This window comes from Diabrotica virgifera, chromosome 6 (genome assembly GCF_917563875.1).
Source record: "Diabrotica virgifera virgifera chromosome 6, PGI_DIABVI_V3a".
Classification (NCBI taxonomy): Eukaryota; Metazoa; Arthropoda; class Insecta; order Coleoptera; family Chrysomelidae; genus Diabrotica; species Diabrotica virgifera.
Window position 1 is genome coordinate 13,003,770 of NC_065448.1, and position 17,345 is coordinate 13,021,114.

Here is a 17,345-nt window from a genome sequence, read left to right on the forward strand (position 1 = left end):
TAATGATGTGAATAAATAAAACAACTACTATTTTTTAGAAAAATTACTACTAGAAAACGACTACTTAGCACACAGTACAGTAAGGTACCTGAATACAATATGCCCATGTTGGTAATATGCCCATTTCCATTTTTTGCTTTAATATTTGATATTCGGCGAAGGAGGCGCTGGACACACTGAACGCCTAATATAACTAAGCCCGTGACCGACCGCAAGGTTAGTTGTGAGCTTGCCGTGGTGGAGTCAAGTTGTACGTGGTTTTTAAGAGCGTGTTTATAAAAATTGACGTCAGTTTTCACCTCTGTTTTGCACTTAAACGTTTTAATTTGTCTACGACATGAAGTGATTTTAGTTTGCCATAGAGTACTTAAAATGTAAGTAAAAATAAAATATAATATTATTCAAAATGTTTTTATAATTTAAGAAAATGTATTAATTATCATGTGCTAACAACATGCCCATAGTGTATGCTGACAATTTGCTCAAGTGGGCATATTGCCAGCTTATTATAACAGTTAATTTATTGATTTTTTTTGTTTTAGATAACATGCCTCGTGTCAGAAATAAGGGGATACGGTCGCAATGGAGCAATCAACAGCTAGAATCCGCAATTGCAGCAGTAGTGAATGGAATGTCATACAATGCGGCAAGTCAAAGGTATAATATTTCTAGACGCACTTTGAAACGCTATGTAGAAAAAAATAGTACCAAAAAGGCAAAAATGGGGAGAAAGACTATTTTGAATATAGATCAAGAAAATGAATTGTCTCGACGAATTGTTTGATTGGCAGAAGTTGGGTATCCCCTTAGCAATAAAACTTTGAAAAAATGTGTGTTTACTTATTGCGAACAAAATAATTTGCCACACTTTTTTTCACAAGGAACCAAAATGGCTGGACGTTATTGGTTAAAAGGATTTTTGCAAAGACACCCTGAAATATCGATAAGGAAAGCACAAAACATGAATCCTGCTCGGGCGCAAAAATTGAACAAGTTCATAGTAAAAGACTATTTTGACAAATTAAGGGGTGTACTTCAAGAATTAGATTTAATCGACAAACCTGAAAGAATTTACAATGTGGACGAGAAAGGCTGCAGACTCAGTCTGCATCATCAACAGACCGTTCTAGCAAAGAAAGGCGCGAAACGCGTACATTTGGTTGCTCCGGAACATGGGGAAAATATAACTGTTGTTAGCTGTGCTAACGCCAATGGCACCACCATTCCTCCTGCTGTTTTGTTTAAAGGACGGCGCATGAAGCCCGAATGGAAAGATAATTTGCCTCATGGCACGTTGGCGTTGATGACCCCTAAAGGCAGTATGAATGTGGAAACCTTCATTATTTGGTTGGAGCATTTGGCAAAATATAAATTGGAGGGAAAGTGTCTTTTAATATTTGATGGAGCCTCATGTCACTTTGACATTTCAATTGTCGAAGCTGCCGAGAAATATCAAATAACCCTTCTGTGTTTGCCTAGCAACACAACTCATGAGCTCCAGCCGATGGACAAAGCTGTGTTTCGTTCCTTTGAACACCACTGGGACGAACAAGTGTTGTTGTATTGGACCAAATACAAAGAACGTACTTTAACAAAGCAGCGTTTTGAGGAAATATTTTCGATAGTGTGGGACAAGGCATTGACACCTTCTAATATTAAATCTGGCTTTTCTGCAACAGGAATATTTCCTTATAACCCCGATGCTATACCTGAAGTTGCTTTTGCCCCAAGTATTTTATCAGAAATTGAGAACATTGATCCCACTCCCATTAATGTACGCCAGAAAACACCATCTCCTACTCCAGGCTGTTCATATAACTCCTCTCAACAAAAAAGTGTACCAAAATATCAAAAGACCCAAGATTACAAAAAAAAGAAACCTAGAACTGAAACATCATCAAGTGATAGTGATAGCGGACCCATTAATCTGCGCCAGAAAACTCCACCACCTACTGCAAGCTATTCAAAAAGCTCTTCCCAACAAAACTGTTTGCCACAATACCAAAAGACGCAAATTCACATGAAAAAGAAGTCTAAAACACAAACTTCATCAAGTGAGAGTTCTGGCAGTTATACTTCGGAATCAGAAGACAGCGGCGAAGAAGTTGAATTGGCAATAAATCCGTTTCATAAAAAAAAGGAAACTTTCCTTGTGAATTCTGAAAAAAATGATTTGGTGGTTCATAACAAAGAGAATAACAATCTTCGAGAAGAAAAAAGTATTATTGAAGAAATAAAAACTTGCCAGGGCAAAACTTTGGACACATCGTTTACGGATATGCTTGAGACTCCGGCAAAAATTGAGAAAAAAAAATACACAAAATAGAAAGAAGGCAATAAATAGCAGAGCTACAGTGGTAAAAAAAAATGTATTTTCTACCACTAGCACAGGTCCACAAACAGATATAAATAAAGGCACGAAACAAACTCTACCGGGTTCTTTGGTAAAGAAAAACAAAAAATCAGAAGACGTAGCGAAATGGTTTTGCAAAATTTGCGACAAAGCTGAAATAAAAGACATGCGACTATGCTTTATATGTGTACAGTACGTTCATGAAGAATGTGTAGGGCTGACAAAATTCGATAAGGAATCCTTTACCTGTCCTGATTGTACTGGACCCCACAATAATGTTCCTTAATTTTAAGTTATTTTAGTTAAAAATTGTTTATTTTGACATTTTAGTTTTTACAAAAAGGTTGTTTAATATCTTTGTTTGGTTACATGTTTTTTATAGTGTCAATAAATATAAGATTTTGTAAGTATATGATTTAATTTAATATTTATTTCCATATCTTTTAGTGTTTTAGGTACGCGCATATTACCTTCACTCGACTGGGCATATTACCTTCAAGGGTTGGCAATATGCCCAGATTGAGGGTTTTTTTTAAAAAAAAATTTCGATATGAAAAAAACATAATTGCAAAACAATACAAAAACTAGCGATGTTAAAACACCTAAACATTGGTATAGTGTTAAAAAATATATGAAAAATATATTTTTGTAGCAATAAATCCAAAAATTCCCTTAACATGGGCATATTGTATTCAGTTACCTTATTATAGGCAGGTGTAGATATATGCTTACAAATGCTACACGTCGTAACATAACGTTGCTCCTTAAGCGATATATACGCAAATTATATTTATTTAATATTTTTATTACTTTTTTATCAATATGAACTTTCAGATTTGTACGGCGTTAACTTTTTATAAATTATTGCATTAAGTAGAAATGAACTATCTAAATGCCGTATAAAAAAATTCGTCATAAATTTCAACTTACATTTCGTTATATGGATTTTTCGTACATTTCATTCTGTGGATTTTTCCTTGAGCTTTTTTTTCCTACAAACCTTTGGACCAACGAAAATGTACGGCATGTAAAATAATGTTTTCTATGCATAAAATACTTTCAAAATAAATTAATTTTATGTTGTTTCAAATCACCCCCCGGACCACGGAAAGAGAGGGGATTGCAACCCTCGATTTTTTCCACTTGTCGCGTGATTTTTGTACGGTGTTGCGGAATAATGGATTAAAAGTTGTATTGAAACAGTATGAAACTGATGCCGTACAGAATCAAATGACCAAATTTACCCTGGAAATTGTCAGAAAATCAAAAAAATTTACCAACTTTGTGGCTCGCCATTTTTGTACGGCACTGCGCGCTTTCTTATTATTTTTCATGGATCTATCGATGGTAAAAATGCCGTACAAAAATATATGACCAGAATCCCAGGCAACCAAATAACGTTTATAAAACGTTGAAAAAACGTCATAATTATCACCAAACGACGTCAGTTTATCACGTTTTTTCGACGTCGAAGATCACGTGAATATGTCCCACCATAAGTCACGTCATTTTTATCACATTTTAAATACGTGATATGAAAATCGTAGTTTTTACGTCGATTTTGCGTCGTTTTTTAGATTTAATTTTCATTTTATGGTTTTAGAAATACACAATAATTAAATGGGTCCATCACATGGTTTGTTTTTGAGAAGTCAAAGAAAAAGTTTTATATTGTGATAATGGTGAGTTTATACATTTTAAAGGTGAGTAATACAGTTTGTATTTTGTATTTAAAAACTGTATTACTAACCCTTAAAATGTATAAACTCACCATCATCACAATATTAAAACTTTTTCTTTGACTTCTCAAAAACAAACCATGTGGCGTTTACAACGTTATTCGGCAGGCCCATTCAATTATTCGTATGGGCATTGTTAGTATTGCAATTTTTTCATTTAAGTAAAACCAAATGGAAGGCTTGTTAAAATGCATAGAATTACAATATCCTCAATGCAACATATAGGTATAACATACATAGAATTTTCACTTTTTATATTATAAATATTTACTGTGTCAAAAGTGAAACAACATATAAACTAATAAATCATTTATTAACAAATTAAACATTTAAGTCACAATGTAATAACAAACTTAAGTTTAAACCATTTAAGTTATATAATATATATAATTATTATAATTATACCACAAATTTTAAAGGTACGATTCTGACAACGACTGCAGATGGCAGTTACAGTTGTCACCATGACAGACGTCATTATTTTGCACTAATAATTTGCATAATTATTAGCAACTGACGTTCTTCCGGACAGCAGTTGCAGTCAGATGTCGGAATCAGTCTCATACAGATAAATAGTGCAAAGTATTAACGTCCATAATGCCGAGAGCTGCAACTGATGTTTGCAGTTGCTGTCTGCAGTCGTTATCGGAATCGTACCTTTAGTCAAAAATGAATACATACAAATAAGACCCAATATATTGAATTTCAATGAAAACTATCTGCTTTATATTTATAAATTTTAAAGAAGACGATTGAATGATAAAAAATAGGACAAAACTATAATAGTCTGTGTTCTCACATTTATATTTCCATACTCTTATAATCCTCAAAATGATTTCAAATAATTATTACAAATAGTTGCATACAAAAAGATCCACAGACACCTGAAAAATATATTTTTTGATTAAGGGACTGTAATGACCAAATTAAAATGATAAAAACAATTTACATGTGATATCTGATAATACACACTTAAAAGACTAATAGGGCTTTTTATCGACTGTCATTTGTTTCGAGCATCTGCCATGTGTCACATAATATTAATATATCTACGCAATATGTCTTTGGTGTGTATCATTGGTATATACCAATAACGTATGACGTAGATATAATATTAATATTATGTGACACATGACAGCAGCTCGAAACAAATGACTGTGAATGAAAAGCCCTATACATAAATACTCATGATGAAGAAGTACATTATAATTAAAAATAACTAACCATTTTCATATCGCTGCAACATGAAGCCAAAGCCGTCTTATATTTCAGTTCGTTTAGAGAGAGCAACAAGCACTCTGACTGAACAGCTTGAAAACTCATTAGTTTTTCACCAGAGAATGTACATAGCTGTAACATATGTACATGCATTGGGTTCTTCTTCTTCTGTCTTGCTGTGGGCATACTCAGCTGCAAATAAGATTGCTGCAATATGGCTGCAAACTTCACTATTACCGGCAATACACATACAATGTGCATTTGCTATGCCATTGGAACTGGCTATCACCCAAGCATCTAGTGGTTTAGCATTAGCTTTTTGGGAATTCTTCACCTAAAAAAAATATTTTATCTTTGTGGGAATGCTTCAACTACAAATATTTATTTTCATTAGAGTATTTGCATTCTTTACAATGATTGAGAATATTTTAAAATCAGACATTCATATAATATAATTTTAGAACAAACAATCATGACTGTTTATTATTCTCTTTTCTATCATAGCAATTACATGTCGTCGACCTAATCTGTAAACTGTGTAACTCCATTTATCCAAATTTTACAGAGGCAAAAAAATTATTTCTCTAAATATGACTAATGCGAATACTACGTATCTCCCATTTTAAAAGATAGAATGCTAAAATGGAATATTTTATAGATAGGTACTAACATTTGTACCTATATTGTTTAATGAGTGTATTAATATTATTTACCACCAACTCTTTCTTGAAAATATCACTTTCTAAACAGTGAGGTCAATCGTGTGGTATGACAAACTGGGGAGTTACATATTTTTCGTACTAAATTTACTGCAAGGGAGATCGGTGTATACGAAGATGTTACTATTTACTCTTCTGGTAAAAATATGCATGTGTATCCTTTACACAGTTACACAGTTTACAAATTAGGACGACAATATGTCTGGTTTCATACAGATATATAAACGTAAATAAATGTAATATTTAAAACCCATTTATCTGAAAGACACTAATACTGTTATCTATATATTTTTAATGGTGAATAAATATTATAAAGACTTACCTTTCCAACAATAATATAAAAATCATCAAAACATCAAATGTTTCAAAACAAATCCAGTTGTGAAGGCTTTTATGTGCCTGAAGGCTTTTGTATGCTTTCATCTGCTGCTTAAAGTAGTAACTGTGAGACTCTACCAGTCTATCTATAATAGCATTATAACAGTAATAGATGGAATGCACTGTAAAATCCAATTCTGATGACTGAATTGTATATGGATCTAAATCTCCAATTATTTTCAGCTTCAATGAATATCTAAAACAATAAAAGAAATAATGTTATTGCTTGCAAAATTCATCATTATTGATACATATCAGGGAAAAATGAATAGTAAATAAAAATTGTTTCGCCTACCTTTCTAAAACATCTGCGGAGTTTCCAATAAGAATTTCCTTAAATAGGTAATCACTTTGCATTGTGGTAAATTTATAAAATTTACAAATGACAAACAAAAGTTTTAAAAAATACACACAAAACAGCCAACAAAATCCAAATGAATCCAAAATAGGCAAAATACTAAGACGTGACTAGGACAAACAAACGACAACGATACAAACAAACATAACCTTAGTTTTGTAACTTTTAAGCTTCAAGCTCCTTCCAATTTCGTGACGTCAGACTTAGGCTGGCTGAAATAAAAACGTCTTTTAAACGTATTTTAACGTCATTAATCTTACGTATTTAAAATCACCTACAAAAGACGTCGATATGACGTAATGTTCAACCACGTGTATATATTCCACCAAATATTGACGTTTCCTCGACGTTGTTGACGTCACTTGGTTGCCTGGGATGTACCCACTCTACCTGCACTTTTTAATTCTCACCAGCACTCAGTTGGACTGCTTACAAGTGACGGCATAGTGCTGAATCTTATTATTTTATGCTCTTATATCGTCCTATATACGTCACCTTGTGGTTCATATGACCCATCCATTTTGGACATGGGCCTGTAGTCTAAACATAATTAGCAAAATCCGATAAAAACAAGCCAAGGGCAAAAACAAGTGTAGTATATCACCAAAGTTTTTTAGAGATACGCCAAGATATTCGTCTTCTTCCCACATTTTCTATATCTATTTTGCCTCATATTATTCTGCATGGGGAAGGTGGAAGGGGACTAATAATAACGGGAAAATTTAAATTTGAAGAAGTAATCAACTTTAAGTACCTAGAAGTAACCATAGGAAAAGGCAGCAAAGACAGAATACTGGAGAGAATTCAGAAGGCTAATCAACCTTTTGGAAGCAATAAGCAATTACCTGCCAGATCCAAAAACATCATACCAGTTATATGCAATGGAAATCACGTCGCCGACAAAAAAGAGAGAAGATCTAAGAATAGTAGAAAGAAAAATGAGATCAAATTGGGACCAGAAAGAACAAGTGCCGGGGAAACAAAAATGAAGACCAATGAGGAACAATAATTGGATATAGGAATTTAGTCAATACTCGCAATCTTAAGTTGGTATGTTAATAGTTGTTACATAATCATGGGGCAACCGGTTTCGGTTATTAAATATAACCATATTTGAAACCGGTTGCCCCATGATTATGTAACAACTATTAAAATACAAACTTAAGATTGCGTATTGACTCAATTTCTAATAAAAGATATTAGATATTCCTCCCATGAAAAGGTATAAGTGAAGTTTGATGTAGAAGAAATAGGCAAAATGCATAATTACTTTTGTTTATTTAACGTCCTATATATCTGCTATCTACAATATGATTCATCATCATTCATCAATCAGCCCAGATTTATCCATTGTTAAACATAGGCCTCCTCCAGTAATATGATTCTTGTTCTTCAAGTGCCATCTCCGCGACAGAGGTCGACAATCATCATAGCTAATCGGAGTTTAGAGGCGGCTGTTTTGAAAAGTTCCTTTGATGTACATATGTACCATGCCCTCAGATTGCGCAGCCATGATATTCTACGTCTCCCTGTGCTTCTTTTTCCTTGAATTTTTCCCTGCATAATCAATTGGAGCAAGTTATATCTCTCTCCACGTGTCCAAAATCTTCCAATTTTCTTGTTTTAAGGGGATGGGTACGTATTTTCGGCTGCAATGATATTTTTAATGGGGATTCATTTTTTCGAATCCTGAGAAAACTATTAAGTATTTTTGAAAAATTTAAACGCAGAATGAAAGATTACGTTCTTACCGAGGGCAAAAAGTCCCTGAAAACTTCTATAATGTTTATTTTAATAAGTTACAGGGGGTGAAAAACTAAGAGAAAATGTAGTGTGATTTTTAATTTCAAATATTTCATTCAAAGAAACTTTTTATATATTCTAAGGGACTTTCGCCCCTCGATAATAATTTAGTATTTCATTCTGCGTTGAAATTTTTTAAAAATATTTATTCATTTTTTCAGGATTCGAAAAAAATGGACACCATATCCGTGGTGATATTTTCCAAATCGAACATTCGCTATCTTTGGCATACAACGCACTAAGTCAAATAGAATATGATGACAAGACAAGTGACATTTTTAAATATTTGACCTGGCATCGGGAATATTTTGAGTTGTTGATTAAATAATATTAATAGTGTAATTGATAAATAATTGATTTAGGACATGAACTTAATAAAAAGTTATTTATTGTGTATTATTTGTGGAAGATCCAAGCAGAGGATATATATTTCGTGATCCAAGTATTTTGTTGTTAAAGATGTTCAAAATTGTAAGCGTTCCATAGTAACAATATATTATTAAAAAATCACTTTAACACTTTTCCTCTTTTCTCGATTGAGTATTAGTTTTTGTTGTACATATAAATTATTATAATCACTGAATACATAGTTAGTGAAAAAATTATCACATTTATTAACTGAATTAATAATTTGCAATTATACAAATAACAGTTATCCAAGAGCATTCAAAAGCCATCTCTTTAAAGTTAATGATCATTTATCATTGTCAAGTAGAATGACATTCTAGTAATGTTTACATATCCATACCAGTGTGAATTTTACTACACGTAATTTGCTTTGTAAAGACATAAAAAGTAGGGATAGCCGTAAAATATTTGCGAATTATGTACCGATGGCCTTCAGAAATTAATATGATTACAATAAGTAAATTGTCTGTACAATATTAAAAAAATGTGTTGGAGAAAATAGGCCATTGACAATTTCCTGTCTATTCTTGGCACTGGAACAGTGTCATATATATGTCTTAGGGTTTGTTTGGGCAACTGCTTCCAAATTCTATTGGGCTTCTGCGACTAGTTTATACTCAACAGGTCAGATGGGATTTTTCGTTTGAGGCTTAGTTCGATTGGTTATGCCATTAAGTTTTAAGCTCGATTATGGTGGGGTGTTCTGTGAGTCTTTGTTCATACCGTTTGGTGACTTCGTTGACAGTTGTCATTTTTAGGTCTCGTACTATCGCCTTGATTCGGAGGACTTTCGATTAAAATCTTTCAAGAATGTCGATACCGATACTGGATCTAGCTGCTGTTCCCCATAAGTAGTTTGATTTCATAACTCCAAATGGGTTTTAGAATAACTTTACCTATACATATGTCAAAATTGTGTTGTCGATTAACAGTTTTGACCTCTGGTCTATTATCAGTATAGTTTGCAGTTTGCTGAGTTTAATACCCAGCGGTTTTCGCTTGGTAAAGATCTGTTCCCATCTGTTTCCATCTGTTCCATCTGTCTCCATACGAGCCTGCCATCCAAATACATTCTCAGGTATTTTATGTCGTCTTTCTGTGACAGAGGTTTACTGTAGTTGCACTGTTGTAACCAAATTTGTATTGCATTTACATATGTAAATTTTCCTAAACTCTGTTTGATGCTACGGCTGGGTCTTGATGAGAATTTAGTGCTATGGTGATCTGGTGTTCTAGGTAAGTCCACAGTCAATATTGCGATGGCATAGGATATGTCTGACGGCCTTGTCTTGCGTTTCATATTTTCCACTCCTGGGTTCATTCACCTTTCTTCTTTGGTATAGGTATTTTCTTAGACGACAATGTTCAGCCGCCACCGTTTTATTCTATAGTTTATTGAGGTTCATCAAATGGTCCAAGAGATGGTTCATCTCTTATCTTATTGTTTACTTTCTTGTTTACTGTCTTAGTCTGGATTTGTCCTTCCGTGGGTCTCCATTCTTTTAATGATTCCTTATAAGCCGCTTTCCGAACCCCGTTCCTTGTGGCATGTTACACAGAATGGTTCTGGGCCTACAAAGGTTTCTCTCAAACCTTGTTTTGCCAACAAATCTGCTTTTTCATTCTAGTGTACCCCTTCATCACTTGGCACCAGGGACCCGGACCGTACCGCTAAAAACAGAAAACCGAACCGAACCCGATATTTTTTAGTGGACCGGAACCGAAACTGAACCCTTATTTGATATTAAACATAATTTTTGGAACCGAGCCGTAACACTTAATTTTTCAAACGGTTTTATCGGTTTTTTCGGTTTTGTTGTTTATAATATTGTTATTTTTGTTTTTGTTAAAGTTAATGCAAAAAACTTTGCAGTGTTTTCTACTTTTGTTGATAAATAAAAAATACATTTATTTCAAGATGTTTCAATATTTTTAAGATCAACTCAAAAACCATAAAAAACTGTTATAATAATTTCCTCTTTTAATTCTGGTCAACAAATGTTTCTGAAATTGTTGAGGAAAATAAAATTTTTTGTAGGTATTTCAGAATATTGTCAAATATTTTATTTAACTAAATTCATGCCTTTTTAGCAAATTTTAAAATAAAAAAATTATTCTATCCATTGTTAACTTTTGCACCTGATCAGTGGTAACTAATAATTGATAATCGGTGACAAATCTTTGGAGTTGGTAGTGATGAAATGAATTGAGCCATATTGGTAGGGAAGCCCAAGCGGCGATGTTTGCAGTTACTCGAGGGCGTCAGAAAATCACATGGGAAGAAACCTTGTACTCTGTAAATGTACCCCTACCATATATTGGATTTTAATACAGGGGAGTTCGTTAAGGTGGGTCCGAAAAAAAGATCTACCCTTAGAAAAATTCAAAATTGTCAGATTAAGATAAGGTAAGTTAAGTACATGCAGAACAGTGCGTAGGTATATTTCAAAAATCTGACGGTTTGAGCGGGGCGTAAGGAAATGGGTGAGTCACAAAGCTTCACAAGAAAAAGCGAATATTTCGAGAAATTAACGTCAGATCGAAAAACTAAAAATTACGTGTTTAACATTTTTCAAAAATCTATCAAATGATAACAAACAATACCCCCCATGGAGAGGAGTGGGGGGTTAATTTGAAATAGGAACCCCGCGATATTTCGCCAAATGAACATCAGGTCGAAAAAGTGCAAAATACACGTATTCAATATTTTTGAAAAATCCATCAAATGACACCAAACACGACACCCCACGGAGGTGGGGTGGGGGTTACTTTAAAATCTTAAGTAGTAGCCCCCATGTTTTATTGCAGATTTGGATTCCTTACGTAAAAATAAGTAAATTTTATTGGAGATATTTTTCCGAATTATGGATAGATGGCGCTATAATCAGAAAAAACGATTGTTGGAAATGGAAAATTAAATTAAAAAATGGAAAATCCCCACTTAATTGAAAAACTTTAGTTAACTGTTTCTGATTTTAGGACCTAATCTTCACAACACGCTCGAGTAACTGCAAATTTAGTATACTTTCCTCCCCTACTATATTATATCTTGCATAAAAAATTTTTATATACATACTTAGAGAAATTACACCATATATTTACTTTTTATCAGACTGTAAAATTGAGAATCTGTAGGAACCGAAAAAAACCGTTTGGACCGAAAAAATTGGTCAGAACCGAATCGAAATATTTTAACAAAACCGGAACCGGGCCGGACCTAAAATTTTGAATTTAACTAGAACCGGAACCGGACCGGAACCTTTTATTTCATTTCGGTCCGTGTCCCTGCTTGGCACCCATATTAAAGAAACTTTATTGTCTTTTGTCAGGTTGTTGTCAGGATCGTTCCTTGCCAGTTTTTATTTGGTGAGTGGGTTATTTACCGCCAGAATAACCTAGTTTGGACTCTATTGATAGGCATATAAGTGATAAATTTAACATCTCTCTGGAGATAGGTCCTGTTGTGTACATTTTATTCAACAACGTCCCCGAAATATCAAGATTTTTGGAATTGGTTTCAAAATTCGCTTTGTACTTCGTCTGGATCAGGAAATTTATTATTTTTCACCAATCTTACTTTATGGATAACCTCTGCTATATAATCTCGATAAATAAGCGCTATAAAAATTAAATACATATTTAGGAAGAAATGTTAGGATAGAATAAAGAACAAAATATGGAGGTTTAACTGGAAAAGTTCTTTAAGGGCTACATCTACAAAGTGGATGTTGTTCTATGTAGATAGATAAATAAACTAAGTTAACATGAATTTTTCAGTAATTCCAGTACACCCAGTAATTTCAGCAAATCAATTATTTTACTTTACTGCTTCACTAGCGAATGGCAGTGAACATACTAAATTAATCTTGCTGCTGCCATCTTGTGACAAAACCTGTAATCAAATGAAATAAAACACAACTCTTTTCACAGTTTTCTACTAACCAAGTAAAGTCGTTCAATATTTTTTAAGGAAGTAATGTACCATAAAATTATTACTAAACAAAATTACTTGCTATTTAAATTTAAAAAATAGGAGATGTTAATGAATTTTTATCTGAATAAAATACTTATTATTCCGTATTTTATGTACCTAGTAGGGGAAGTTTTTAAAAGAAGCTTATTCAAAAATATGACGAAAGGTGTTTTGCATTTTGAAATGGTTTGTGTAAATTTGTTTATAATTCTTTTATAGTTCAGGACAGTGCCGGTTTAAACTAACTTCGGGCTCTGGGCGCTGGAGGTTTTTATAGGCCCCTTCATTGCTATTCGTTGTCAGTTTTTTAACAAGAAAACACATGCATTAACTATAAAGGTTTATTGTAAAATCATAAAATATTTTTTTAAACAAGCAAGAATAATAGCAAACGTAAAAAATAATCCAAAAAAAATAAATTTAAAAACATAAATAAAAAACAGAAAGTTCCACAAAACAACACATGACAAGCAAAAAAACATATTCTAAAAAATACACAAAGACAAAAATCACTTTTTTCTTGACTTGGCATTCGCAAACTGCCATATAATAATATTATCACAATTCAGTTTCTCCAGTTCTTCATTCTCTATATAAAATAGTGATAATGCGTCTAGGTTTTCTTGGCCCAAATTTCACCTTAAATATGTTTTTATTCTTTTTAAGGCCGAAAAAGACCGCTCGCCTGACGCATTAGAAATTGGAATCGTCAAATAAATTTGCAGTAAACTTAAAATATTGGGAAAAGTTGCTTTTACATCCTGGAAGAATCAAATTTTTCATAAATTGTATGATGTTTCTTCAAATTTTGGCATAACGTTACAAAATGGGTAATTTCATTATACAAGTTCCCTTTGGTTTCATCAAAATCAATTTTTTCTACAACCGTGTTAAAAATGCAATTTTTAGCACTCCATACGAGCGTTAAAAATGCTACTTTAAGGCACTATGTAGTGCTTTAAAATTTTTAAGGCACTGCAGTTCGTATTGACCGTATAGGCAATTTTGATGTAACGTCAATGTCAAAAAAATATAAGAATGGAATGTCAGTCAAGTTCAAGTAAAAGTTTTTGTAGATATTGTCCTGTAATTACGTTTGTAGAAAAAATATTGTATGATATGCGTGTTAAAAAGTACATTTTTAATGCGTGCCTTAAACGTGTACTTTTAACACTTATATCATAAATAACTATTATGTTTCTCGCATAAAGTATTAATTGACGTCTTGACTTCTTCTTTATCTCTAGATTTAAAAAACATCTAAAAGCTGATGTTACTTCCTTGCTGAAAACAGCGACTAATTTTTTAGACTCTAGATTTTCTGCGACAGCGATTTTTTTTGTCGCTGCGACTACAAATCGCAAGTGGAGTGCTAGCCTTAGAGGCCACTGTATAATGCCAAATAGCAATTTTTGTAATCGCTTTACTTTTGAATGTTTGAAAGAGTGTGTACCAATTGTTTGGGTATTGGCATTTTCGAGAATAATCTATTCTTTATCTAAACATTAGATTTATGTATATCTATTTTTGTCTTTCGTTTAACTATCTTAAAAGGACTTATTTTGTTCCTGTTTTAAAAGAACTTATTTTGAAGCCGAAAAGTGAGATAAATTATTATTTAAGCCCCACAATTCAAAAAGAAATTATTAGAAACTAAAAAAACTCCGTTTGTGCGATTATTTTGGATACAATTCGAGACATGGCCATTGATTAATAACCTACACATTTTTTACCCAGTACCTGGGTAGTTTTTAATGAATGACATGGCGAAATCTGATAACTTTTTGTAGTTTTTGGAAAAGGGCCCCGCCACAAACACTGACACGGGGCCCCTGTGGGACTAGGCTATGGCACTGTGCATAGACGTGAAGAGATGTAACAATAGAACAAAGGCGTTTGCAGTGTATTGGCGTATCTGCGTATGAGATTTTTTCGGAGAATATGTAAATTATTTAGCGACTTTATTTTTTTATAATTAAAAGGCCCAGGCCCCTGGGCGACCGCCCCAAGCGCCCAGTGGATAAACCGGCACTGGTTCAGGAGTTCAGAAGAAAAAAGCAGGAAGGAGAAGTGGGAAGAATATTAAGAAAACAAAAATGATGATGAAGGCCTTCAGAAATGGAAGATTTGTTGTGGAAGATATCCACAATATAACTTATGACTATAAAGGGTAGTCCCGGCGCTAGAGTATAAGGTGCCCACCTGCGAAACTAGCATAGGGCATAGGAGCCCTTCTTTTTTGTTTAATTAGTATTATTAGTATTGGTGTAACACCAGCAGAAAATAAGGTAGCGTTGTTTTTAGAACATGTCCCATCTTGCCAAATCCTGTCCATTCCAAGCCTATACGACTCTGGATCTCACATTTTGTCTTTGATTGTCTTTTTCCTATTCTATTTTCATGCCCTAAATAGATATAGCTAAAAACTTGATGTACTTCTTGATTTTTCGAAAGTTTATGTTCAGGCCAACTTGTTCTATTGCCTGTTTTAGTTCTTCCATCATTTTGTGAGCTTCATTTAAACTCTCGGCTATAATGACAACGTCATCTGCAAAGCGCAAGTGGCTATCAGATATTCACCATCAATATGTAGGTAGCGACCTATGTAGGTACCTTTTAGACCAATCCAGTTTTTTAAATGCATATTCCAGAGCTGTAGTTAATAGGTATGGGGAGATGGTGTCGCTCTGTCTAATTCCTCGCTCAATTCTATATTTATCGGTATATCGGTATCGGACTTTAACCAGTAAGTTTAACCACTAATAGAAGAAATAAGGATAAGAGGGAGTTTAATCGAAGTCGTTGAGTACCTAAGAATCTTCTTCTTTATGTGCCGTCTTCTACCGAAGGTTGGCGACCATCAAACGATAGGTTTCTCTGTTTTGTGCCGTATGTATTATGTTCGCAGCTTCTGGTATTTGAAACCATTCTCTCAAGTTTCTCAGCCAGGATTTCTGCTTTCTGCCCAAACCTCTTATATCTTCAATCTTGCCTTCCACGATAAGCTGTAGCAGACTGTACTTATCATTACGGAACACATGGCCCAGGTATAACGCTTTTCTCCTTTTAACAGTTGTTAACAATTCCACCTCTTTACCCATTCGTCTCAATACCTCTGTGTTGGTCACTCTGTCTGTCCAAGGTATTCTCAGTATGCGTCGATACAGCCACATTTCTAGAGCCGCTAACTTCTTGATAGTTGCTGCTGTTAACGTCCACCCTTCTACTCCGTAAAGTAGCGTAGAGAGTACGTAGTATCTCGTGGCGCGCCATCGGAGGTTAACGCTTAGGTTGCGGTTGCTTAAGAGCTTTCTCATTTTTATGAATTTGGATCTTGCTATTTAAATTCGGATCCTAATCTCTACGTCAGGGGACATCCATTTGGGACATCTTAGATATTAGTGCACCCTAATATGTCTGTGTAGATTTTGGCATTGGATCAGACCATCACTTGTAACACCGTTGCCGTATCCTCTCTTTTTTCATACTATCACGTTACAATTTTTTGTGATATTATATTTGTGTGTGAAATGTATTATGGGAGTCATGCAAAGAAACATTGGAAAAAGTCCAAGAAGACCATCTAATGGAAAATCAGCGTAGGAATAAGCAACAGTGGATGACAGAAGAGATATTGAATTTATTGGATGCAAGAAGAAAATATAAGAATGCTAATCTGACAGAATACAAAAAGCTATAAACAGTATGATTCGAAGAAAAATAAGATCAGCTAAATCAGAGTGGCATAAACAACAATGTAAAGAAATTGAGAACTACGAGCGTATCTATGACGCATTCAATATGCACAAAAAACTGAAAGAAGTTGCAGGACTGAATAAAAAAATGTAATCCTCCACTAATCGAAGATAAAAACGGAAAAATAATAATAGATATCGAAGGTCAACTAATACGATGGACAGAATATATAAAGGAATTATTCGATGATGAAAGAAGCGAACTAGAAACGCTAAATGACATAAGCGGTCCTCCAATAACTAAGGAAGAAGTGCAATACGCTATAAAGAACGCAAAAAACGGGAAGGCGATCGGACCAGATGGGATTTACGTAGAAACACTAAAGCCTTTAGGTGTCGAGGGCATTAAGATACTTACGAAATTGTTCAACTTAATCTATGAAAGCGGAAAAATTCCTAAAGATTGGCTTAAATCCTCATTTGTTGTACTACCAAAAAAACACAGAGCCACAAAATGCAGCGACTATCGCACCATCAGCCTAATGAGTCATGTATTGAAAACGTCTCTTAGAATCATTCATCAAAGAACATATAGAAATATTGAGGAAATAATCTCAAGTACTCAATTCGGTTTTCGCTGTGGCCTTGGAACGCGTGATGCACTATTCGCAACCCAAGTTTTAATTCAAAGATGCAGAGAT

At 33.9% G+C, this 17,345-nt stretch overlaps 1 protein-coding gene across 1 annotated transcript; it reads right to left on the reverse strand.

The window, feature by feature from the left end:
* Positions 1-4,673: 4,673 nt before the first annotated feature.
* LOC114335688 (uncharacterized) lies at positions 4,674-6,901 on the reverse strand. The gene is made up of 4 exons (XM_050653366.1): positions 6,703-6,901; positions 6,352-6,603; positions 5,317-5,644; positions 4,674-4,976 (listed from the first exon to the last, which is right to left on the reverse strand). Exons 1-3 carry the CDS (start codon positions 6,762-6,764, stop codon positions 5,641-5,643), a joined length of 318 nt encoding a protein of 105 aa, XP_050509323.1. The 5' UTR covers positions 6,765-6,901; the 3' UTR covers positions 4,674-4,976; positions 5,317-5,640.
* Between the last annotated feature and the right edge of the window lie 10,444 nt (positions 6,902-17,345).

Bases quoted from the DNA above. Each gene is read 5' to 3' on its own strand.
- LOC114335688 (XM_050653366.1), bottom strand. From the start codon at position 6,764: ATGCAAAGTGATTACCTATTTAAGGAAATTCTTATTGGAAACTCCGCA. The intron at 6,604-6,702 runs GTAGGCGAAACA...TTATTGTTTTAG, and splicing joins TCCGCAGATGTTTTAGAAAG to ATATTCATTGAAGCTGAAAA.